This window comes from Indicator indicator, chromosome 20 (assembly GCF_027791375.1).
Source record: "Indicator indicator isolate 239-I01 chromosome 20, UM_Iind_1.1, whole genome shotgun sequence".
Lineage (NCBI taxonomy): Eukaryota > Metazoa > Chordata > Aves > Piciformes > Indicatoridae > Indicator > Indicator indicator.
In genome coordinates this window covers 13,890,050-13,910,347 of record NC_072029.1, presented here as the reverse complement: position 1 = coordinate 13,910,347, position 20,298 = coordinate 13,890,050, and the positions used below count along the sequence as shown (strand labels likewise).

General features: G+C 36.7%; 1 protein-coding gene across 1 annotated transcript in view; it reads right to left on the bottom strand.

Annotated features, from left to right (window-relative positions):
• The window catches only part of PTPRN2 (protein tyrosine phosphatase receptor type N2), a 592,229-nt gene that overhangs the window by 220,734 nt on the left and 351,197 nt on the right, over window positions 1–20,298 (bottom strand). Inside the window, exon 12 of the mRNA XM_054390032.1 lies at window positions 2,330–2,394. Within this exon, the coding sequence (XP_054246007.1) occupies window positions 2,330–2,394 (65 nt within the window). The remainder of the gene's footprint in view (window positions 1–2,329; window positions 2,395–20,298) is intronic.

Genomic DNA, 20,298 nt, shown 5'->3' with positions numbered 1-20,298 from the left:
AGCAACACATGAATTATTGCTGATCTTAGAACAGTTCCTGCATTTGTTTATACAGCTGTTCCATTTGCCACTAGTATCTCAGCTATATTTCTCTCGAGCTATTTCAGATATGAAACTTGCCACGCAAAATCAATCCTTTTTATTTTACAATCCTGCAAGTGCAGATTATATATCCATTAACTTTGCCATGAATCTGACCTACTGTCGAAACAAAAAGGCCATTTCTCATTCTAGAACTAGATTTTTTTTTCTGCTTTTGATTTGAGCATCTTGACTTTGATTTACAGTTACCATTCCATATATTTCCATTCGTACAGAGTGGAGAAAAGAAATCCTTATTCGACAGAAGGCTCTTTCATTATGTTAAAATATGGGCTTTCTATTATTTTAACACCGTTAAACACCTGGGTGAATCAGAAACAAACTGCAAAAACTGGATAAACATAGTCAGGTTTAACCTGAAATAGCCTAAGTTTGATATCCTCTCAACAAAAAAACCCAGCTTGGTTACAGAACTCCATTATTTTTCATGTAAGTGAGACTGCAGAAATGTATTCATTATGTACACAATCATATCTGATAAGACATAAAAGGGGGAATATACACAGCTGGGACAATTCACATGCAACAAAATATATAAGCAGCTGAATAAATGTTCTTCCATCACCTTAATGTTCCAAACCACTTGGCTCTTTCACTGCTGATTACTATATCTCAGATGTAACCTGGAATAGAGTTAGGCCGAAATGTCTGCTTCTCCTTGGTTAATTCAATTGCACATTTTCCCCTTCTAAAACTACATATTTGGCAGGATTAAAGCACAACCTTTCATCAGTCTTTATTAATCCAAGCAGTGTCATACTTTTTAAAAAAAGCTAAGATAGGCTAAATATATGGGAGGTGAGTTCTGCAGGGACTCTTACTCAACCAAGCACAAGAATCAGACTAGGCTGCTCTCTAGCCTAAGAACTTGTTTGTTTTTTCCAGTTCTGTTAGCTGCTGTTAAGAAAAGGTAGAAAGTCCTTAAGGCTATATCCCCAGCACATCCTTAGGTTTACCATGGTTACAACAACCCTATTACTACAACGTGGATTAACAATGCATTTAACAGTTGACAACTTCTTGCATTTCAAATATCTCAAAGTATTTTCTTTCTCCATTGGCTGCATAGAAGACAATAAGTTGTTTAACAGTAAGCATCTGAAATGAAGTGGGTTTTCATTTTCCAGTTGACTTTGAAGCCAACTGGAATCCATTAAGTGAGTGGAATGGGACAAAATAAATGGAGGTATTTAGTTAGAATAAGGAACCTCATTGGATAAAACTTTACTGAATGTGGCTTCTATAGTCTGTGCCCCAGTCCTGGTTCTCATGCTATTTAGCAGAAGTAACTTGTGGATAACATAAACGCAAGCTTCACTCTGGCTTGAATTCATGACACAGCCTGAGGTGCACAGCCATGCTCTGGGATACACTTCTCAGCTCTTAAGGTTATGCACCCTTGAGAACATCAACTAAACTAACTCAACTAACTAAACCAACAAAAATAGAAATACAAAAAATGAAAATCAGTTAAAAAAAAAAAAAGTAAATTCCTTCAGTATATTATAAGTTAGTAATTCATAATTCTTAACACCGAGAATAATGTAATCACAAGAAAAAGGCATTTGTCTAGTCCCATGAGCATTCACCACTAGCAAAATTACTTACATGGAAAGTTAAAAAAAAAAGATAACTGTGTACATAAAATTAGCAGGAGAATTAGCAATCAACTGTAGATCACATACAAGATTCTTAGCAGATAGCATCATCTTTATTAATAAATGACGAACTGCTTAGTGGAGTTTTTGTATAGTGGTATCACCATAATAACAGACACATGTTTTATTTATGTTTTAAGTTATATCCAAAATAAGCAAAGCATTTACTGTGAGCTTCTGTCTAGCATCTGAAGACTCTTTACTCCAAATTTAAACTTTCATTGAGCTAGATGAGCTAGCACTCCATCAAAACCAATGGGAATAATATGACAGCTTCAGTTGCTGTCCTCATCTTTAAGGATTTTGCTCCTCTGATACAAAAAAGCAAAAAGCTGCATTTCTTAAAGGCAGCTGCACTTTTCTCACAAGGGTGATATTTTTTTTTTCTCTGTGGGATACAGTGCTATTTGTGCAGCAGATTGTATTTTGACAGATGCAACTGTATCATAAAAAGGCCCTTAGCACTGTCAGACTGGTTGCTCACAAATGTTCATGAGCTCCAGAATTTCTTAAAAAAACCCAATAATTAAAATATTTTTGAGGGTGTAAAATGCCCCCAAGCCACTTACCGCCCCCACACCAGTCTGAAGAATCTTCAGTCCAGTCGTTTTTTCAAGCTTCTCTTTGTTTATGGCTGTAAGGTAAAATAAGATTGAAAGAGTTATAGGAAAGTTGAAATATGCATTATGTTGGCAGCTTTTACAGTGTAACCAACCTTCTTTTCTGCCTATGCCATCTATGGCATATCTTTCCCTGACAGCAATTCTACTAGTCAGTTTTTGAATCCATAGGGATGCCATTCATTGTTCATTATTCTGTGAAAAAGAAAGCCAAACTAATGCTAGTTCCCTTGTATACAGAGTATCATACAGATTGGACACATAAGCACACTATATTTGGGATATAGTGGAATATATTTGGAATATCAGTAGAAGCTTCCCACTGCATTCCATGCAGTGAAGAGCAGGACACCACCTTGCCATTAGAACAGCATTGTCACTCCATAGGACATTCCACAGTGAAGCAAGTTTATTTCACAGCATGGGGATGCAATGCACAATGCTTTCTATCCTGAATTTTTTTTTCTTATTTATCAGCCTCTATATCAAGCATTCAAAACAAAAAAAGAAGCAATCCAGTATAAAACAGTTAAATGCAAACCAGAAGTAGTAATTACTAAGACTACATCTATATTTGCAACATAAATATGCTGGGGGCATGGACTTCTAGCATTTTCTTACCCTTGCCCATACTTTTAAAATCATTACTATGGTATTCACGTGATTTTGGCCTTTGGCCACCAGTATTCTCACAAAACAATGCCCAACCACAGTTCTGGGGACAGCATAAGCATAAGATTACTCCCAGAGAGGGGTACAGCTAAGGTCATCTCATTTTGGATGGGAAGATTTTAACCTTTTAGATGCAAACAGTGACAGTCAAACTCATGGCCAAAACCCAGGCACCTGGCTTAATTTATGAGTAGAAATGAAGCCTTGCAGCCTTGTTAACCTCTCCTCCCTTTAGCTGTCTAGTTCTTGACTATATAATCCAAGTGAGTCATCTAGGTTCTCCCTGCAGTCAGTGGAAAGGGTTGGACATTTAATACGATGAGTCATCCAAATATCCAATGCACATCTGCAGGCACCTAGCTCTTTGCTTTGATTATGGACACAACTTGGATAGACTCAGCTTCTCAATTTAAGTTGCCTAAAGGAAAACATTCCTACCAGAAAGGACAAGAAGTATGCTAGAACATATTGTACACTGTAAATTCACATAAAAATACTGAAAGGAACTGATATATCCTCTTTTTTATTTGTGAGAAATACTCTTTGATTGTTGCTGTTCAAAACATTCAAAGAAGTTCAGATTAGACCAGACAAATTTCAGAAGCAGTATTAATTTGAACTGATTTTATTTAGCTGGTCCAAAGTGCAACATAAATGACTCACTTTTACTTCAGAGGCAAGTCATACCATTAGGGCTCAGCCCCACTTTATATGTCCAAAATATGAAATTATTTCAATAAGAGTTTTATGTACAAGGACTCAAGAAGTTAAACTTCAAGCAATTCTATACAGAGAAACTTTTCTGACTGCCTTCAGCAAGGGATGAATATTGCCCATGATTTAAATGGAGAACAAAGCTCTGTCCACCTTTCAGACCCACACAGCTTTATTTTTGCTTCTTTTTAATATGCTACTGATCAAGCAGATGTGTTTTACTGGATGACAGCCTAAAGGTCGCATACAGTACTCACATACTTCATGCTTATGCCATGCTTTACACACTTATAAACATAATTATCCCACCCAGAGTAACAGAGATGACATGAGAAAGAGAGTTGCCTGGATTGTGTGATTTGAGGCTACACCCCACAATGTTGTATAAATTGGGCTGAATTAATTTTTTAAAAAAAAACAGTAAATCTTTGTCTGTAATGTTGATTTTCAGCCTTGAGCTGGCCTCCAGACTCTGTTGCCTCACTGATAGCTGATGATCTGTCATATCACATACTAACATTGTCCCTTACTGTTGGATGTGCCGTTTCATTGCAAAGGGATGCCATGCTACCACACTGACTGCCCCACACCCAGCATACATATTAAAGGCAGATTTCTACCAAATGCAAGGATTTAGTAACCTTATAAAAGCAGAAACCTCCACAGCCTCTTTCAAAGAAACTGAATAGTCCAACAAATTATTTTTTTGGTAGCTTAGGATAAAGAAAACTGCACAGCAGAGTGGCTGCAAAATAAATGGGTATAGGTAAACAATAAGGCTTAAATCCCAGTGTGTAATTTCCTACCACATGAGCAGCTAATAGAAAATATTTGGTCTGCTGAATTGATGAATTTTGTAATTACTGTTACATATTTGACCTCCTTTTTATGGGTTTCCTGCAGACTTTAATTATTGTAGCTTTGATATTAAGAAACAACAAAAAAGTTTACTTAATGCTTCCCTTTCCCCCTTGCTATTAGCTAAAACACAGAGGACAGCTCTGACAACCATGCTACCATAAACCCTCCTAAAATTAGGAGGCATGAAGACAGGGTGTGCTATTGATTAAATCACAACCTGAAAGTGGTCAAGCTCAGACACAGTCAGACTGCAGAAAGAAACACAGCAGACAGTCTCCCACATCATCTTAAAGATCTTTTCCAACCTTAATGATTCGATGATTCTAGGATTCTATGTTCACTCCATGTCTGTACAGGAGCATATTTTAGCTACTCTTGAACTCCATAAGAAGTTCAGGAAGGTCAACAAATTCTGACAAAAACAGTGGTGCTGAAGCATCAACTACATATCAAACAGCTGAACAGTGAATGTAAGCTACTTAACTTTTTCTATGCATAACTGTAATTGAGCATTTAAGACAGTAAAACATAGTCAATAACCTATAGACGGATGAGGAAGAAATGGTAGGACAATAAATTCAGATATTAAGAACAAGCTATTAATCCTCTGAAAACTGGCATAATTTTTTAGAAAAGTATTTCAGTGTATTACCTGCTAGCTTTTACTCCAATACAAATATAAAGCCGATAATGTTTCTGTTGCAGATTTTATGAACTGTAAATAATAATTCTGGGTAACATGGTATAGTGCACATTCTATCAAAGTTGATTTTTTTACAGCCATGGTTTAAAATCTTGAAATAAAAATGGAGAACTGACAAACTCATCAGCAAAGAAGCATAATAAAAACAGCTATTAAAAAAAAGAAAGACAACCCCCTCCCCCCAACCCGGTTAGCAACATATAAATCCCTTTTTTAATCTTCCACTGAAACAAAAAGGGCTTCCAAACACACAAAAAAGAAGGCCTTTAAATTATACTCACTAGATGAAGGATATGCAAATTACCTGAAGAAGCGGAGCCCTATAATGTTCTCCAAATTCTGCAATAGCCTATTTAATTAGTATTTTAATTTATCAGAATAATTCTTTGCACTTGACAATTTATGCAGTATTCCATATAATTAAGCACGTAGCTACAGTGGAATAATTTTGCCTACTCTCTGTATACCAGTTATTTTAACCTGAAAGAATCTGTGGAAGTCTCTTCTGTGATCTAAATTACAACGGGGAGAACTTAATGGCTTTGCTCTATTATAGAGCACGACAAGAGCGTTAGTGTTTAAGGTAGGGATTGTCACTCTTCATAGTCTTCACTAACTTGAAGGAGGTCTGATGTGTTTTCTGAGGGCTAATGTTTATTTCCTTTATCAAAGTTATTTGCCAGTGGCATAGTCAGGAATTCGAGCGTCTAGGTTTGTGGCTGGCAGGTTTAACCTTACGAGTCCTTCAATTATTAGGAGAAGAAAGCCATACATGTCTTTGAGCAGACCTCCAGTCTTCCAGAGCACTTCTGGAAGAAGGAAGCCCTAAGAAATGACTCATTTACAAAGGTTTGACAGTGTACACACCCATGAGAGCTGAGGGAAGGGTTTCTTCAGGAAGCTTCCTTGGTCTGTCTCCTGTGCTGCTGTAGCATTTACCTATTCCAGAGAAGAAATTGTCCTTAAATATAAAACCTGTTTGCAGAAAGACAGCATCACTCACAAGGAATTCTTATTTTTCTGCTGTGAATCTGACTTTGAGGGTGTGCTGTATTGAATTAAATGCAGGAAAAGAAAAAAGTACTTTGAATTAAAGAATGATAGAACCATTTTTCTTGGAAGAGACCTTTCAGATCATCAAGTCCAACTATTAATTTAGCAATACCGAGTCCATCGCTAAACCTACGAGGAAACAGCCTCCAGCTGTGCCAGGAAGGTTTAGGCTGTACATTAGGAAAAATTTCTTCACCAAAAGGGTTGTGAAGCACTGGGACAGGAAGTGGTGGTCGTGATCACTGGAAGTATTTAAAAGATGTGTAGATGTAGCAGTTAGGGACACCGTTTAGTGATTCCCCTCACCTCTCCCAGAATAAACCTGCCTTTGCACAGTCAATGCACCATCTGAAACTGCTGCAGCGTTCACAACACCAAATGAGAATGAGAAAGAGGAAACCCACACTTGATTCAATCCTCTCTAAGTCTTTTCTCTACAGAAGAACCCAAAGCTATATATATTTTTTCCCACCTCATGCACTTTTCTTTGTTGGAAGTAAATAAAACCTATTTCAACAAGCTTGGAATTAGATATATAATCATGTTCATTAAAATAGACTTTCTGGAATACAAGATAAATTCTTCCTGACTTTGGTGTATGTCCATGGGGTGGTGCGTGGAGGCCCTGTGCCTAGCTCCAGACACTTTGTCCAGAGGTTACAGCCTTTGAATCTGTAATTCCTCTGATAGCATAGCATCAGATTGCAAGTAAGGAAGCCAGAAGCACAACACAAGCATTCAAAATGCTCCAGCTTGAAATAAAAATAACTCACATGGTTAGATGCAAGGAGAAGAGTCCCCTTACTAAATTTTACAATTCAATTAGTAAAGGACAAATACACAGGCTACGGGCAAAAGGTATTTTCTCTTCCAATCTTTACTGGGTGATGGCATGAGATAGCTTCATGTGTTTCTAGTTAACTGGCAGCCAGGCCTGGAATGAAAATGATTGCAGAAAAGTCAAAGCCACACAGCTCTACTAGCGACAGCCTGCTAAATATTATGTCATATTCAATTTCCAAGTCATTTTTCAAATGAATTTAATTAGATATTGTTTCAATCTCACATGCATTAATTTAATTTCTGATATCAACATTTCAGCTTTCAATCTGTTCAGATGAAGTACCTGTGGTAATTTAAAACATTGTTTGCTTCTCCAGCAATTTTGAAGGCACACATCCTTTACAATTTCTTCTAGCCAATAAAACCAACAGATGGAAATTCAGGCCACTCTCACCACTCCCAAAGCACCTTTGCATTCTCACAGTTTTTGGTACAGGACACACAAACCTCCATGCACACAATCAAAGATATTTCCATTTGTCTTTAAATCAGTTAAAAAAAAAATACACACAAACTCCACTTTCCAGGCAAATAGGAGTACTGCATGTTTCTGTAAGAGAAAACTTGCCCCAAACTTGCATAGCGAGGACCTTATACATCCAGATCTGAAATACCTGTCCATTTGCATAGATTAGCTATGTATCATAAACACATTCTTTCTACCTGAGTGCTTGCATTATTTATTTGTACTTATTTAATACTGTGATGCTCAATTGTATACTTTCCCTTAACTGTCTTTTAAATGACCACACTGCTATTCTAAAATGTGACACTCGAGTTATATACAGCAGAGGAGTTTGGGATACATGCAATACTTTTTTTTTTTTTTATTTCTTTGGAGCTTTTATGTTAATGGTGAGAAATCCATCTTCTCTAACTTTCCTGCCTCAACTGAGAAGTCAACATTTCTTTACTAGAAAAGGGAAGTAAATAAGCATCACCAAAGACTGATTTATCCCATCCTAAGATAGATATAATTTATTAATCATGTATAAATATAGTCCTGGAAAGGCCTGTTGGGTCAACCAATCCTTTTTTCCCCTCCCCCCCACTGGCATACCATTGTAAGAAACACATGCATGCAAGCTCCAAAATGCTTCAGCAGTAAGAGTCCTACAGACAATGCCATGGCTATGGAGAGGAGTTTTCACAGTGTGGTGTCAGTGCGATGGTTCTGTTCTTAAAAGTATGAACAAATCTAGTTTATATGAATTAGAATTGTAGAAATGAAACACCTTTGTCTATTCTAAGGATTTTCTCATAGAACTTCAGAAACCCGTTATCAAAAATATTCTCCTAAATAATATAAGGAAGTTGATGTGCATCAGTTGAAGAGTTTCGAGCACAAACAAAAATAACCATGCTTTGGCTGTGTGTGTTTTACAAGTGCAGAATATATTTCAATGAATTCTTAACATGACAATTTTTAATACTACTGACCATTTTAACAGTGACAATTCAATGCTGTGTACTACTTGATGGAGTGCAGTGTGTGTTTATGTAATGATTTGCTTGCATACTTAAACCACTTGGCCATTATTTATAGTTGAAGGTGTACTAATTTGGGCAGTGTTAGCAGAAAAAGAAGTGCCATTCCACTCTTCATATCACAATTTGTTCACATAAATATTCTTTGGCAAGTTTCAGCTCAGTACAGAAATGCAGATGAAACACCCCACAGTATGTTGAACTGAAACTAGAGCAGAATACATTCAAACAGGTCAAAGTGGCACAACTACCTGTGCGAGTGTAGACAAGTTTTCTGTGTGACCTTCTCTCTGGCCTGATTCCTATCATCTAGATTGTCTTCTAATTGTACTTTTTGAAATCTGTTGGCCTAACATTGAAGTTCACTGTCATATGTGCAATCTTAAAATTTACAAATTGGAAGGCAAGATTTGTGGTCCCAGCATATGGGCAATTAAAAAACGACCACCTGGACCTCTCATCAGCCCTTTCAATGCAGGGAATTCTTTGCCTCTTCACCTTCACAACACCGTGAAAATTAACACTCCATAACATGATCTTAAGACCACAGTTTCTTTTCTCTCCTCTTAAATGAAGAGGTTTGGGAAATAGCATTGTAAAAGTACAATTTCTCTGCCTTCTTTTATTTATCATCAAGAATTGGTTTAATTTTCTTGTGATGGAAATACTACCAAAAATCAAACAAATAGCAGCTACTCAGCTTCTCAAGGGTAGCTACATATTCTAGTTTAGCACCTTCCTTTTGATTTTACTTGAATATACTCTCCTTCCACATCATTTTGATCCCTCAGGATATCGACTACATCTCCTTTTTGTGGTTTATTATTTTAAATAAAAACTGTCTGTCCTCTTTAAAACCATGAAACTTGATGTAAAATCCATTCCTTGTGTTTTTAACGGTTTAAAAAGAAGTAGAAAAAATTACAAGCTTCTATGGTCATCTCCATCTAAAAGGAACAAAAATATTTACCTACCTAGTGCTCACAAATAACAATATCTAAAATACAGTTTTCTCTTTTTCTCACTTTTCTAGCAGCATTAACTGGGATAGACTATGAGGAGAAAGAACCAGAAGGTGCTGCTTATTGTGGTAGCTTTGCAGAAAATCAGGACACCCAATTATCTGGAAGATAACTGACCTTGTGTGGTTTCTTTAGAATAGATTGTGTTGTTGGGGTGAGAGAAAGGACTAAATTATCTCTCCAGAAGCATACCACTTACTTTTTCTATACCTTCAATTATTTTTTTTTAACTTAAAGGAAATTAAAATCATCAAAGAAAGAAAACCAAGAACAGCCACTGCACTTTTAAAGAGGTGATCCACTATCCTGAGGGTCTCCCTAGAAAAGGGTCTCCCTAGAAAGTACACTGACCCTTTCTGATGTTATAATATATAACATTTAAAAATACACATATTGGCCTCTAATTTTTAATATTTGTTATGCTGTATTTTTAACATCCTTCTGCCTGTGTTATTTTGAGTTTTCTCATATAAACAGCCTGAAATGTATGAATTATTCTTCTTTAAAAACCTATCAAAACCTTTGGATGGACACTGCAGTGTCTTTGCACTGGTACATGAGAAACTGAAGGGATGCTACCACTAATTCTCAGCACACCAAACTGTTGTTATTTTTAATAAATACACATTCAAGAATCATGTATATTTTTCCCAATCATTTTCTCAGTTACTAAAACAGTGGCCTGTAGATTCATTTCTTTAATGATCCAAAACATAACTTCAAGGCACGTTATTTGTTATTCATCTAGAACTACACTTAATGTCATCCTTGTGGCACAAATGTAACAAGACTGAGTTGGGAGAACATTAGCAATATTTCAACTGACTGGCTCACTAAATCATGAATAACACAGCTAATGCACAAGGTCATTCACTAACAAAATCTATTTGCTGTGCCTCAGAATAAAATGAAAATATTTATTATCAAGGATGCCACTACTAACAGGAGTCACAATAAAGCTTTCAGGTGAGAGTGAATAGGGATGATGATAACTTGCCCCTCATTTCTCAGAGTAATTTTTCATAATTTTGCCTTAATGAATACTTTGAAGGCTGCTTTGCTACCTTTAAAAAAAATTATTTAAACTCAGCAAAAAGTAGAAGAATCAAGTAAAGCCTGCTTATAAGTTAAAAAAAAAATTAAAGAATATAAACTTTAATCATATAATAAAAAAGTACTATTTTTATCCTTGGATGGGTAAAGTGCAAAATGAGGAAGAAAAATGCTTGCCTACAGAGATAACACTCCTAAATGCATTTACAGAATTTGCATGTGCAGGGGTGTGTGAAAGTATGCACATTTAATGGGAATGAGGAGAAGGATTTAAGAAGAAAGATCTAAGTGTGTGAAGAACGGCTACTTTGCAGATCCTGGGGCTAGTGAAAACATTATAATTATTACTATCACCTACAAATTCTTCACATGGCCAGGACTGTCAGAGGAATGTACTGGGCAAACACACAACTAAAAACTGGTTCCTGTGCAAAAGAGCTTATATCTGTCAAAGAACTAGAGACAGTAAATGGCTACAGAGAGTAGTACAGGTAATAAGGAATTGATAGTAGGCAACGCAACAGCAGAATACGAAAGCAGCATCCATCCACACATTCTTTCTCTTATTTCTTGGCCCAGTAACTGATGTGATCATCTAAGCCTTATAAATTCTCGAAAAGCTGCAGAACTTTAACTTTTTCCCTCTTTAGAGGAGCAGAAAAGACTTATTGGAAGGGTTTAAAACAGGAAGAAAAGGCAGGAAAGGGTGCACTGATCAGCTGTCCCAGAAGTGCTGGAAGCAAAGGCAAAGCTTTTCTGTAATTGGTGTGATGGAGAGATCACCCTTCTGTTGTAGGCTACAAGGTAGTACTTACTGGCATAAGTTTCTGCTGCCACCACCTATTCCTCTAACAATGCTGCAGAAATAGTTTTTAGGACTTCCCCACAAAGTGCAAAAAAAATTAGGATACCTGGACTGTCCCACTTCCTGTGGCACCAGTTCATTCTGAGTAGATTATAAATCAGTTATAAACTTCTCATTGGGCAGAATGCCATTCTGTATCTCTGATCTCTGTCTACTCTGTGGGAGAAGCCTACGTTCAGAGACAAAGCATTCCTGTCATGCTTGTTCTTTTTACAGAAATCATAAACATCTACAGAAATATTAGAACTACAGAAGAGAGGTGAATTGACAGAGTGAGGCTGTAGAGTAATACTGTGTGTCTGGAGCTAGCCCTGCTGGTAAAAGAGTTTACTGTCCATCAAAATGCCAGCTACGCACTCTTGTGAGTAGCCACATATCCTTTCCCCCCCCCCCTTTTCTTTTCTTTTAAAAAATATGCATCATTAGAAAAGAATCTGCTATTTAAACTATTCAAGCTTACCTGGCAAGTTTTGACTGACATGGTTTAGAGAGTAATCACAGGAGCAGTTCCACCAGCAGACACAAGGCAGTAGTAACCTCTGTCAAGGGTATGAGAACCTTTTTCATTGGCACTGATGCATTCAAAAAGAGGACATCGGCACACAGCCTTTATGAGACTGTCAGACTTGTATGGATTATGCAATTTAACACAGAGAAATCATTACTGCATACAATTTACAATAAATGTAAATGAAATGCCTATCCGCTTTATGCCTACATGGGCATAGGTTGCTATTTGAGTGCCAGCAATTTCAAGCAATTTCTGTATGCTATTTTCTGCAGAAATTAGCACAATAGCTCCCTTATGGGGTGAAAATCTATAGGAGAGTTAAAAGCTTGGAGGAATGTTTTCTGACTTCTTTCTGACTGCTCCATTTGGCAGGCAGACTTTCTCCCACAATGGCAGGCTGTAAATTCCACCTAAGTCTGTTCAGGAAGCTTGCCTTGCAGTGCTCTCTCCTCCCTGAGAGCGTAGCTGCAGCACAGCCTTGTTTCCAGAGCTTCACCTTCATGCAAATATATGGAAACCAGTCTTAAAGAAATACTTGCTACTGAAAATGAAAGGTGAGTATTACAAGGGCAGTACAGATAATGACTTCCTCAGGAAATAATTTTGTGAAGAAGTGGTTTGCATGTTTCCTAACTCCTTTCTTTTGTGAACTGGTGCATTTGTGACTGATTTCTAAAGCAGAAGATGCTCTTTTGAAAACATTTTAAAATGTATTTATATATATATACACATACACATGTATATATATAAATATATATATGGTCAAGAGCCCTTAGTTTATAAATAACTACACTGATCTATACATACACACATAACATTTATGTCTCAAAATAAGATACATACATATAGCTTATTCCATCCACCACTCTTCAAAAATGAAAACAGACCAGTAGGATAAACATAAATTAAGTATGAGGTATATGTCTCTGCCAATCAAGATTAATGTATATTATTATCCCTTGACCCTTTCTTAATGTTCCATTTTATGATGATTCTAAAATATTTATACCATACAGGGTGTTAAATTATAGCAATTAAGACCATAGTATGGTTTTATTAATATTTCATCAAGAATGTTTCATAATTTGAATTTCCCTGGTGCCCTTCTGCTGCTTTGCTGTGCTCTGTGGGGATGGAGGGCATTTCTGTCTTGTTCTTCTTTGCCTTGGCAGAACTTTACCAGTATTTTGCTATTTTCATGGGAAAAAAGAAACCACCAACAAACCAAACCAGAATTTTTTGTATTATAAGGATGGATTTGATTAATTTCTGATAAGATCTATAAAAAAACCCTTTCTCCTCCCAAGAAGTTTGCTGAAACACAAAGTTGACAAATTATTAGGAGGAAGAAGTGCCTCCAGGGTTATCCTGAAAGGATTTGGTTGTTGTGGGAATTCATATAAATGGAGGCACCAGCAAAAGAGCACAGCTTTCTATATTACATTGTCACATAGCAGGAAAAGTTGATGCTGCTTCAGGTAACATTGTGCCACACATAAAAAATGAACAATTTCAAGCAATTAGTTTCACCCAAGGTTGAATGAGAATCTGAATGTTCTGCTGTCATGTAAGTGAAGCTATGAAGGAGAAAGGAGGCTAGTTTTTCATGTGTAGGATGGGTGAGGAGATGAATGCAAGATAATTAACAGGTTGCTGCATCTCTTGTTTTTTTGATAGCTAACTTAATTAGATTTTCTGTCATTCTGTATCTGGACAATTCTTTAGGTCAAGTTAGGAATGCAATTTCTACAAAAATTCATCTTTAAGGGACAAAAGCACTAAAATCTTGTACAATAGTGATATATGTAGGATGTAATTATATGTAAAATGTATGTGGTTTGTGTGTATGATGTATGGTGCTGGGATATGATTTGCATATATTTGAATATTCATTAGATCCTCAATATCTTTTGAAACAAAATGCAATAAAGGAACGAATAGAAACAGAGATAACAGGGAGAAGATGCATCACATTCATTTTCTTAATTTCACACTGTATAATGATCTACCCATCTATTTTCTTATTTAAAAATATCAACAAGATGTCTGATATTATAAATAGCATTAAATAATCAACATTAATAATGCATTATAACCTTGCATTCAATTACAATCTTTAAATTAAATCCAAAGATATTAATACTTAAATAATAATTAATACAAAATTAGCTTTTAAATATAGCACTGTATTACTCTGTGGAAATTATATTAGTAGTTAGAATGCTTTAAGGACATAAGCCTGTCTAAATCAAACTGGAGGCACTGCTGGCAATTCATTAGAAGAAATCACAATATACTACTTATTTGGTAATTACAGCATATAAATACAATTCTATTATCATACTAGTACTGCATCTACCTCATTCTTTTAAAAAATGGCAGATTATTACTGCCATATTATTACTTGTGCAATTTTACCATGTGCTTGAAATACATTACACACCATTTAAAAATTATTATTTCAGCAGCAGTAGCGTTAGAGTTAAAGGGAAATGGCAGTTTTATGAAGCCTAATACATCTGAAGAGAAAGGCACTCAGAGTACCCAAATACGTTTTCTATGCACAGTTTGAACTGCAGTTGTTCAAAGTGAAGTGCTGCCTTTGGTGTAGAACATGAAGTACTTGGGATAGAAAAGCAGAGCAGCATCAAAGGAGGACCAACCATCTGATGCCACAAAATGTGTGTATTGATTTCTTATTTTGAAAGGCTTCCTTTACCTTGAATACTTAGTAGATCCAGTGAAAGTTTGAATGGAGCCAAATGAGTCTAAATTCTACTTTAACTAAAAATGTAAGATTTGAAAAGGACTTGTTATCAATAAACAGGACAGTAATTCAGAGATACATGATACATGGGGCTTTTGGGCCAGAAAGATTACAAAACCAACAAATGTTCATTGTATTTACAATCCTCAGAAAAAGAAACTACTTAGAAATATCTTTTACAGAGTAGGCAGAAGATTTTTTTTTTTAACATTGCTTATGTTAAAATACTTAACCTCATTTTTCTACTATACAGCATGTTTGCAGCCCCAGACAAATCACAAACTAATTATATTGACTATTGGATGTAACTTTGGCATTTGGATACACCTCAAAAACCCAAACCAAAATGCATTGCTTGACTTAAAAAAACATTTACTTTGATTATCATTTGTTTTGAATTTTTCTAGAACTAATTGCTGAGATGGCCAGAATAGAGCTTAAAGCACAATTGAACCTAAATACTTAAATGGAAATTATGCAAGGAGATGTAGGAAAGGAAACAACTTGTTCTTTAGGTATTTACCAAACTGAAAAATTTTGTTTAGTGAAGTTTAAAAAAAAAAACAACACTCTACAATACTTTCCCCAAGAAAGTTCTCCACCCAACTCTTTTCAAGTATCTAAAGCATTTTTATGATTATAATAAAGAAAATATAATTTGATTTGGTGATTTAACTGAATCCGTTTGGAGTAATCTTATCTGGAACTGAGACACTGAAAAATTGTTTTCCATTACATGAGCTGAAGATGCACCAGTAGGGGAGGGAACATTGCACGTGTTTTCAGCAAACCTTTCTTTGGAGAGATAGGTAAAGTGGTTTTATGAAAAGTGAGAACAAAGTAAGTACACAGCTCTCTTTCTTCCATTATCAGCTTTTGTTTCAAATGCATTTGAAAATACCTTTTCTAATTAATACAATTCTTGCCACTGTTCAGGTAGTTAACATCTGACCTACAGACAGGCATGTTTCCTGGCAAAGTCTAGAGCACATACTTGGGGGATCCCAAGATGTTGCTAATAAAAGTTGCAGCTGGTACTCCTTTCACTGAAATTACTAGTGTGGAGCAGAATATGTGTATGTGTCTGAGCTGCCAAGGTGAAACACTGCATCTTGGCACACTCCATCCTCCCTGAGTCTGGTAGTGACAGGAGATGGCTGAACATGCCCCAATCTGCTGATCTGCCATGGCAGTGCTAGCCCTTGGCAAAATGAGTAGGAGCCATACATAACATTTCGCTTCTTGCAGCTCAAGTTATCAGAGCATGTCTACCTGAGTCCCATAGCTGAAGCCATCTCTGTGCATCCCTGCATCTAAATAAAGCCCAATTAATCTCACTTGATTAAAAATTCAACTCTGAGAAAGGGGATATTTTGCCTATTAAGCTTGCATATTTTCCTGTTTTGCAGTTTTATTTGAGCACTTTTTAGCTAGGCACGGTCTTGGTTACCTGGCTGATGAGAGCAAATGTGTCTGAATAATTGTTAGTTGTTATAATAACTACATACAAATGCATAATTATGAATTTATATGAAATTCTTCCATGTGTTTGTAAGTTCTTTCAAAACATCTTGGTGCTATGACTTTGTTAAACCTAATTTGAAGACAAGTTTTCTGTCCATAATTCTTAGGTTGCAATTTAGAATTTGGTTCAGGGCTGAATCTTGTTGTGAGGTGATAACTGTTTTGGGCCCCACTGATTTCACTGTTGCGCTCCATATGGGCGCTGTCAAGGGACCCTGTTGATTTTATAGAGTTACATCTTCATAAGCATTCAGATCAATTCACTCAGAATAGAACTGCTGTGCATCATTTTCAGTTAGACATGAATGTCTCATTGAGACACTTCTGTTCTGTGACTGGGAAGACTGCATAATGTAGACACATCCCCTTTAGATGGCAATACTTATGTCAGTAAAAGTCTTTTGTCTTCCATAGGAGATGGGAAAGTTGTGAGACAGTGAGACAAAAGTGATTTGCTTTGAGTCACCTAGCAGGGTACTGGCAGAAACAAAAATTCCTCACTATCCTAAAGCCAAAATCAGTGATACTACATTTCATCCCATGGTTCAGCAGTGCCAAATATTTTTCTATAAATATTGATAGTTTAACATGTTCACCCCAGCCTGGAATTTGTAATGAAATGAAATACTACTTGGGGGGGGGGGGGGGGGGGGAACGGGGATGGGGACTTGAGGTAAACAGCAATAAGTCAAAGCAAAATACAATTATAAAGCTAGATAAATCAGCTGAACTAAATACTCCATTTACATTTTTGTTCCTTTGTTTGTTTTCCTGACCCTCAGCTAGCCACTTTTTTTTCAAGAAAGATAAAGGAAAGTCTTCTGAGCAAAGAAGAAGCCACCTTTGAGAAAACAGCTGTAATCAATGCACAACAATAAAGTCATAGATTATCTGAAGGGTTCTTTATCCTAAATACATCTAACAATTCATTGTACTTGGTACTTTGGGGCCATTTAAAAATAACTTGATAAAACAACATTATTTATTAGACCAATAACAAGCTTACTGAATTTCAGGGAGTTCAGAGGCTTCCTTGTTTATTTAGCTGAAGTAGTCTTTTAGCTCTCTGATCTTCTCAGTCTATCATTATTAGTCTTTCTTGAGTCCTGCTTTTCAAATACTTTGTCTCCAGCTCACTTTGCATTTCCTATTCAGCAATTTAACCCTACAGACAGTTTATAAAACAAGATAAAAATCCATAAATTAGGCGTCCATGGGTGCTTGTGCCCTATATCTTTGTCAAGGATAATCACAATCAAGCCCTTGTTTCTCAAGACAGCCTGTCAGTGAGCACAATTACAGGTTCTCAACTTGCCTTGCCATAGCACGAGGCAGAAGTAAGACTTTTGTAGAGGGGAAATGGCTTCATACTCATCCTTCATCTGTCTCGTTTCTGTCTCTATTTTTCTTTACAGATTGTCATTAATACTCCTTTGAAAAAGCAAAACTTTATTAAATATGCAACTTCTCTATTAACTGGAGGGCAGTGCAGACATAGCTAAGCCCAGGGTAACGTGGGGAGTTTGGTAGCTCTGTCACATCACCACGACAGTGTGAAGGTTAATGTAAGGCACTGGTCCAAGATGCCACAGCTAAACTGCTAGCAGTACCCCTAGTAGTTTAAACTCTTTGGAACGTTGTCATCCTCAGGATCTTTTCTTTTTAGACCTAACAGGAAAATCCTGCCACTATTAAGTAGAGCAGAAACTTTGCAATGGACTCTGAGATCCAAACTGTGATTTGAGTTTTTATTACTTTTGAGGAAAACCTGCTAAGGACTGAGAATGTGACTTACAGCCATGTCTCCTTGCCCTTGGACAGTAGGAACAGTGTATTCAGAAACATCTTTCCTGAAAGTAGTGGTAGTTTTAGGATGAATGCTGTAGACCATTTGTCACCTGAAACAGGACATACTACAACAAATTGTGCTCGAGCAAGGAAAGATGAAAATGGTGTAATAAAGAGCTATATACCCCACATCATTATCATCGAGTTGAGTGATGGAAGAGAAATATCTTAGATTTCTGAAAGTAAATTGATATATATTTATAAGATTTATCCAAAGTGAGCCTTAGCACGTTGCCAAAAGCGAAAAATAGGATTATGCTGCATTGGTTTTGTGTCTTTTCCTTTTAAATTCTTCTGGAAACCATGACATATTAGGAAGCTCTGTCATTTTCTGAGCACTTTCTGATGCCTCACAGCCTCCTCCAGGATGCCTCTGTCTTGGAGCTCTACCTGGGGAGTCCCCACATCACCTCATACTTTGCTCCTATTCCTGACATGTATTCCTCATCATCCTCACCCTAATATGCTCCCTAAGGGATCATCAGAGGACAGGCTTGAAGTCTCCTGTCAAAGTCACTATGCCAAGAGTCTCTAGATATATCTGCATATTTTAAATCCCTTTACTTGTCTCTCTGCATGCTGCAAAGAATTCAGTGTTGCAGTAAAGTCTCCCACCTTCAGTTTGTGTTTCTTTCTTAAAAGAAGCAGATTTGTTACCTCAAATAGGAGCAAGCAACTAGACAGCCAGGCAATGCGCTGACACAGGGGGACATGTCGGTCATGAATTCAAACACTCTCCTACTTGTCACATTTTCTGCTTTTCTGGCAAATACTGCCAGTTGCACCATGTTATTCCACCTCCAGACAGAATACAAACCATTAATTAGTTCCCTTAGATTTCAACAATTCAGGTAGTTTTTCACCCTTGTACTAATCCACTCATTGAAATGTCAGAACCTGAATTCGTGGATGCTACAGGAGATCATGTCAAAAGTCTTGTTTAGGTCAAAGTAGATAACAACCACTGTTCTCTGTTTATCCACAGAGCTTGTCATATCATTGCAGAAGGCAATAAGGTTGGTCAGGCATGATTAGCCCTTGATTAATCCATGCTGGCTAGTCCCAGTCATCATCTTGTCCTTCATGTGCCCAGTAATGACTTCCAAGAGAACACACTCCATAATTTTCTCAGGGATCAAAGTGAAGTTCACCAGCCTCTGGTTTGCTGGAGCATTCCTCCTTGCTCTTTATGAAGATGGGTCCAACACTGGCTTTTCTTTAGGTTTAATCCTCAATATTCCCCACTTTCAAAGAAGACAGAGTGGCCTTTCTGTGATATCAGCTACCTTTCTTATATACAGCATCCTTGCATTCATCCATATGTTGATATTAGTACAAAAACATGAATGAACTCATTCTATATGGCTTTCCACTTTCCTTCCACATTCAAAATAAACATGTTTAGGCTGCATCCAGAGAATCCTGTGCCTAGGTTCCTTATGTAATTCATCCATGTTGTACAAGGGAATTGGCCTAGGATAGTCTCCTTTTGCCTTGAAAACACCCTGCTTGTGAACATACTCCTTAATTCTGACTGCAGTCCTTCTTTGGTTGAATGTTCTGGCTCATAAATTGTGATAGTCTTTACCTTGGCACCATATGGTACCATTTACTGTTTCTGAAAGGTATTTGTTTCTAAATTATACCAGCTGCACAGCTATAACTTAGATGTGAGGCAGAAGAAAATCAAATCAATGAAACACACTGCTATCATGACCGGTGTTGTCTAAATTTTGGAAAATCTGTTTCATCCTGGTGAGGCTGAGTCCACCCAGAATTGCACCCTAAGTTTCACTTTTCCATCTTGCCTTTCTGAAAAGCTTTAAATATTTTTTTGTAGTTCACCATATTTTGGAGAAGCTGAACTTTATTCATACTAAATTAAAGATACTCCTTGGGAGGATTTTAAGGTGTTTTTTGAAAGTGAAGCATACTATAAATTAATCCAGGCAAATGACCCCAAAAATGTAAAGGCAACGATGTCAGAAACCTCA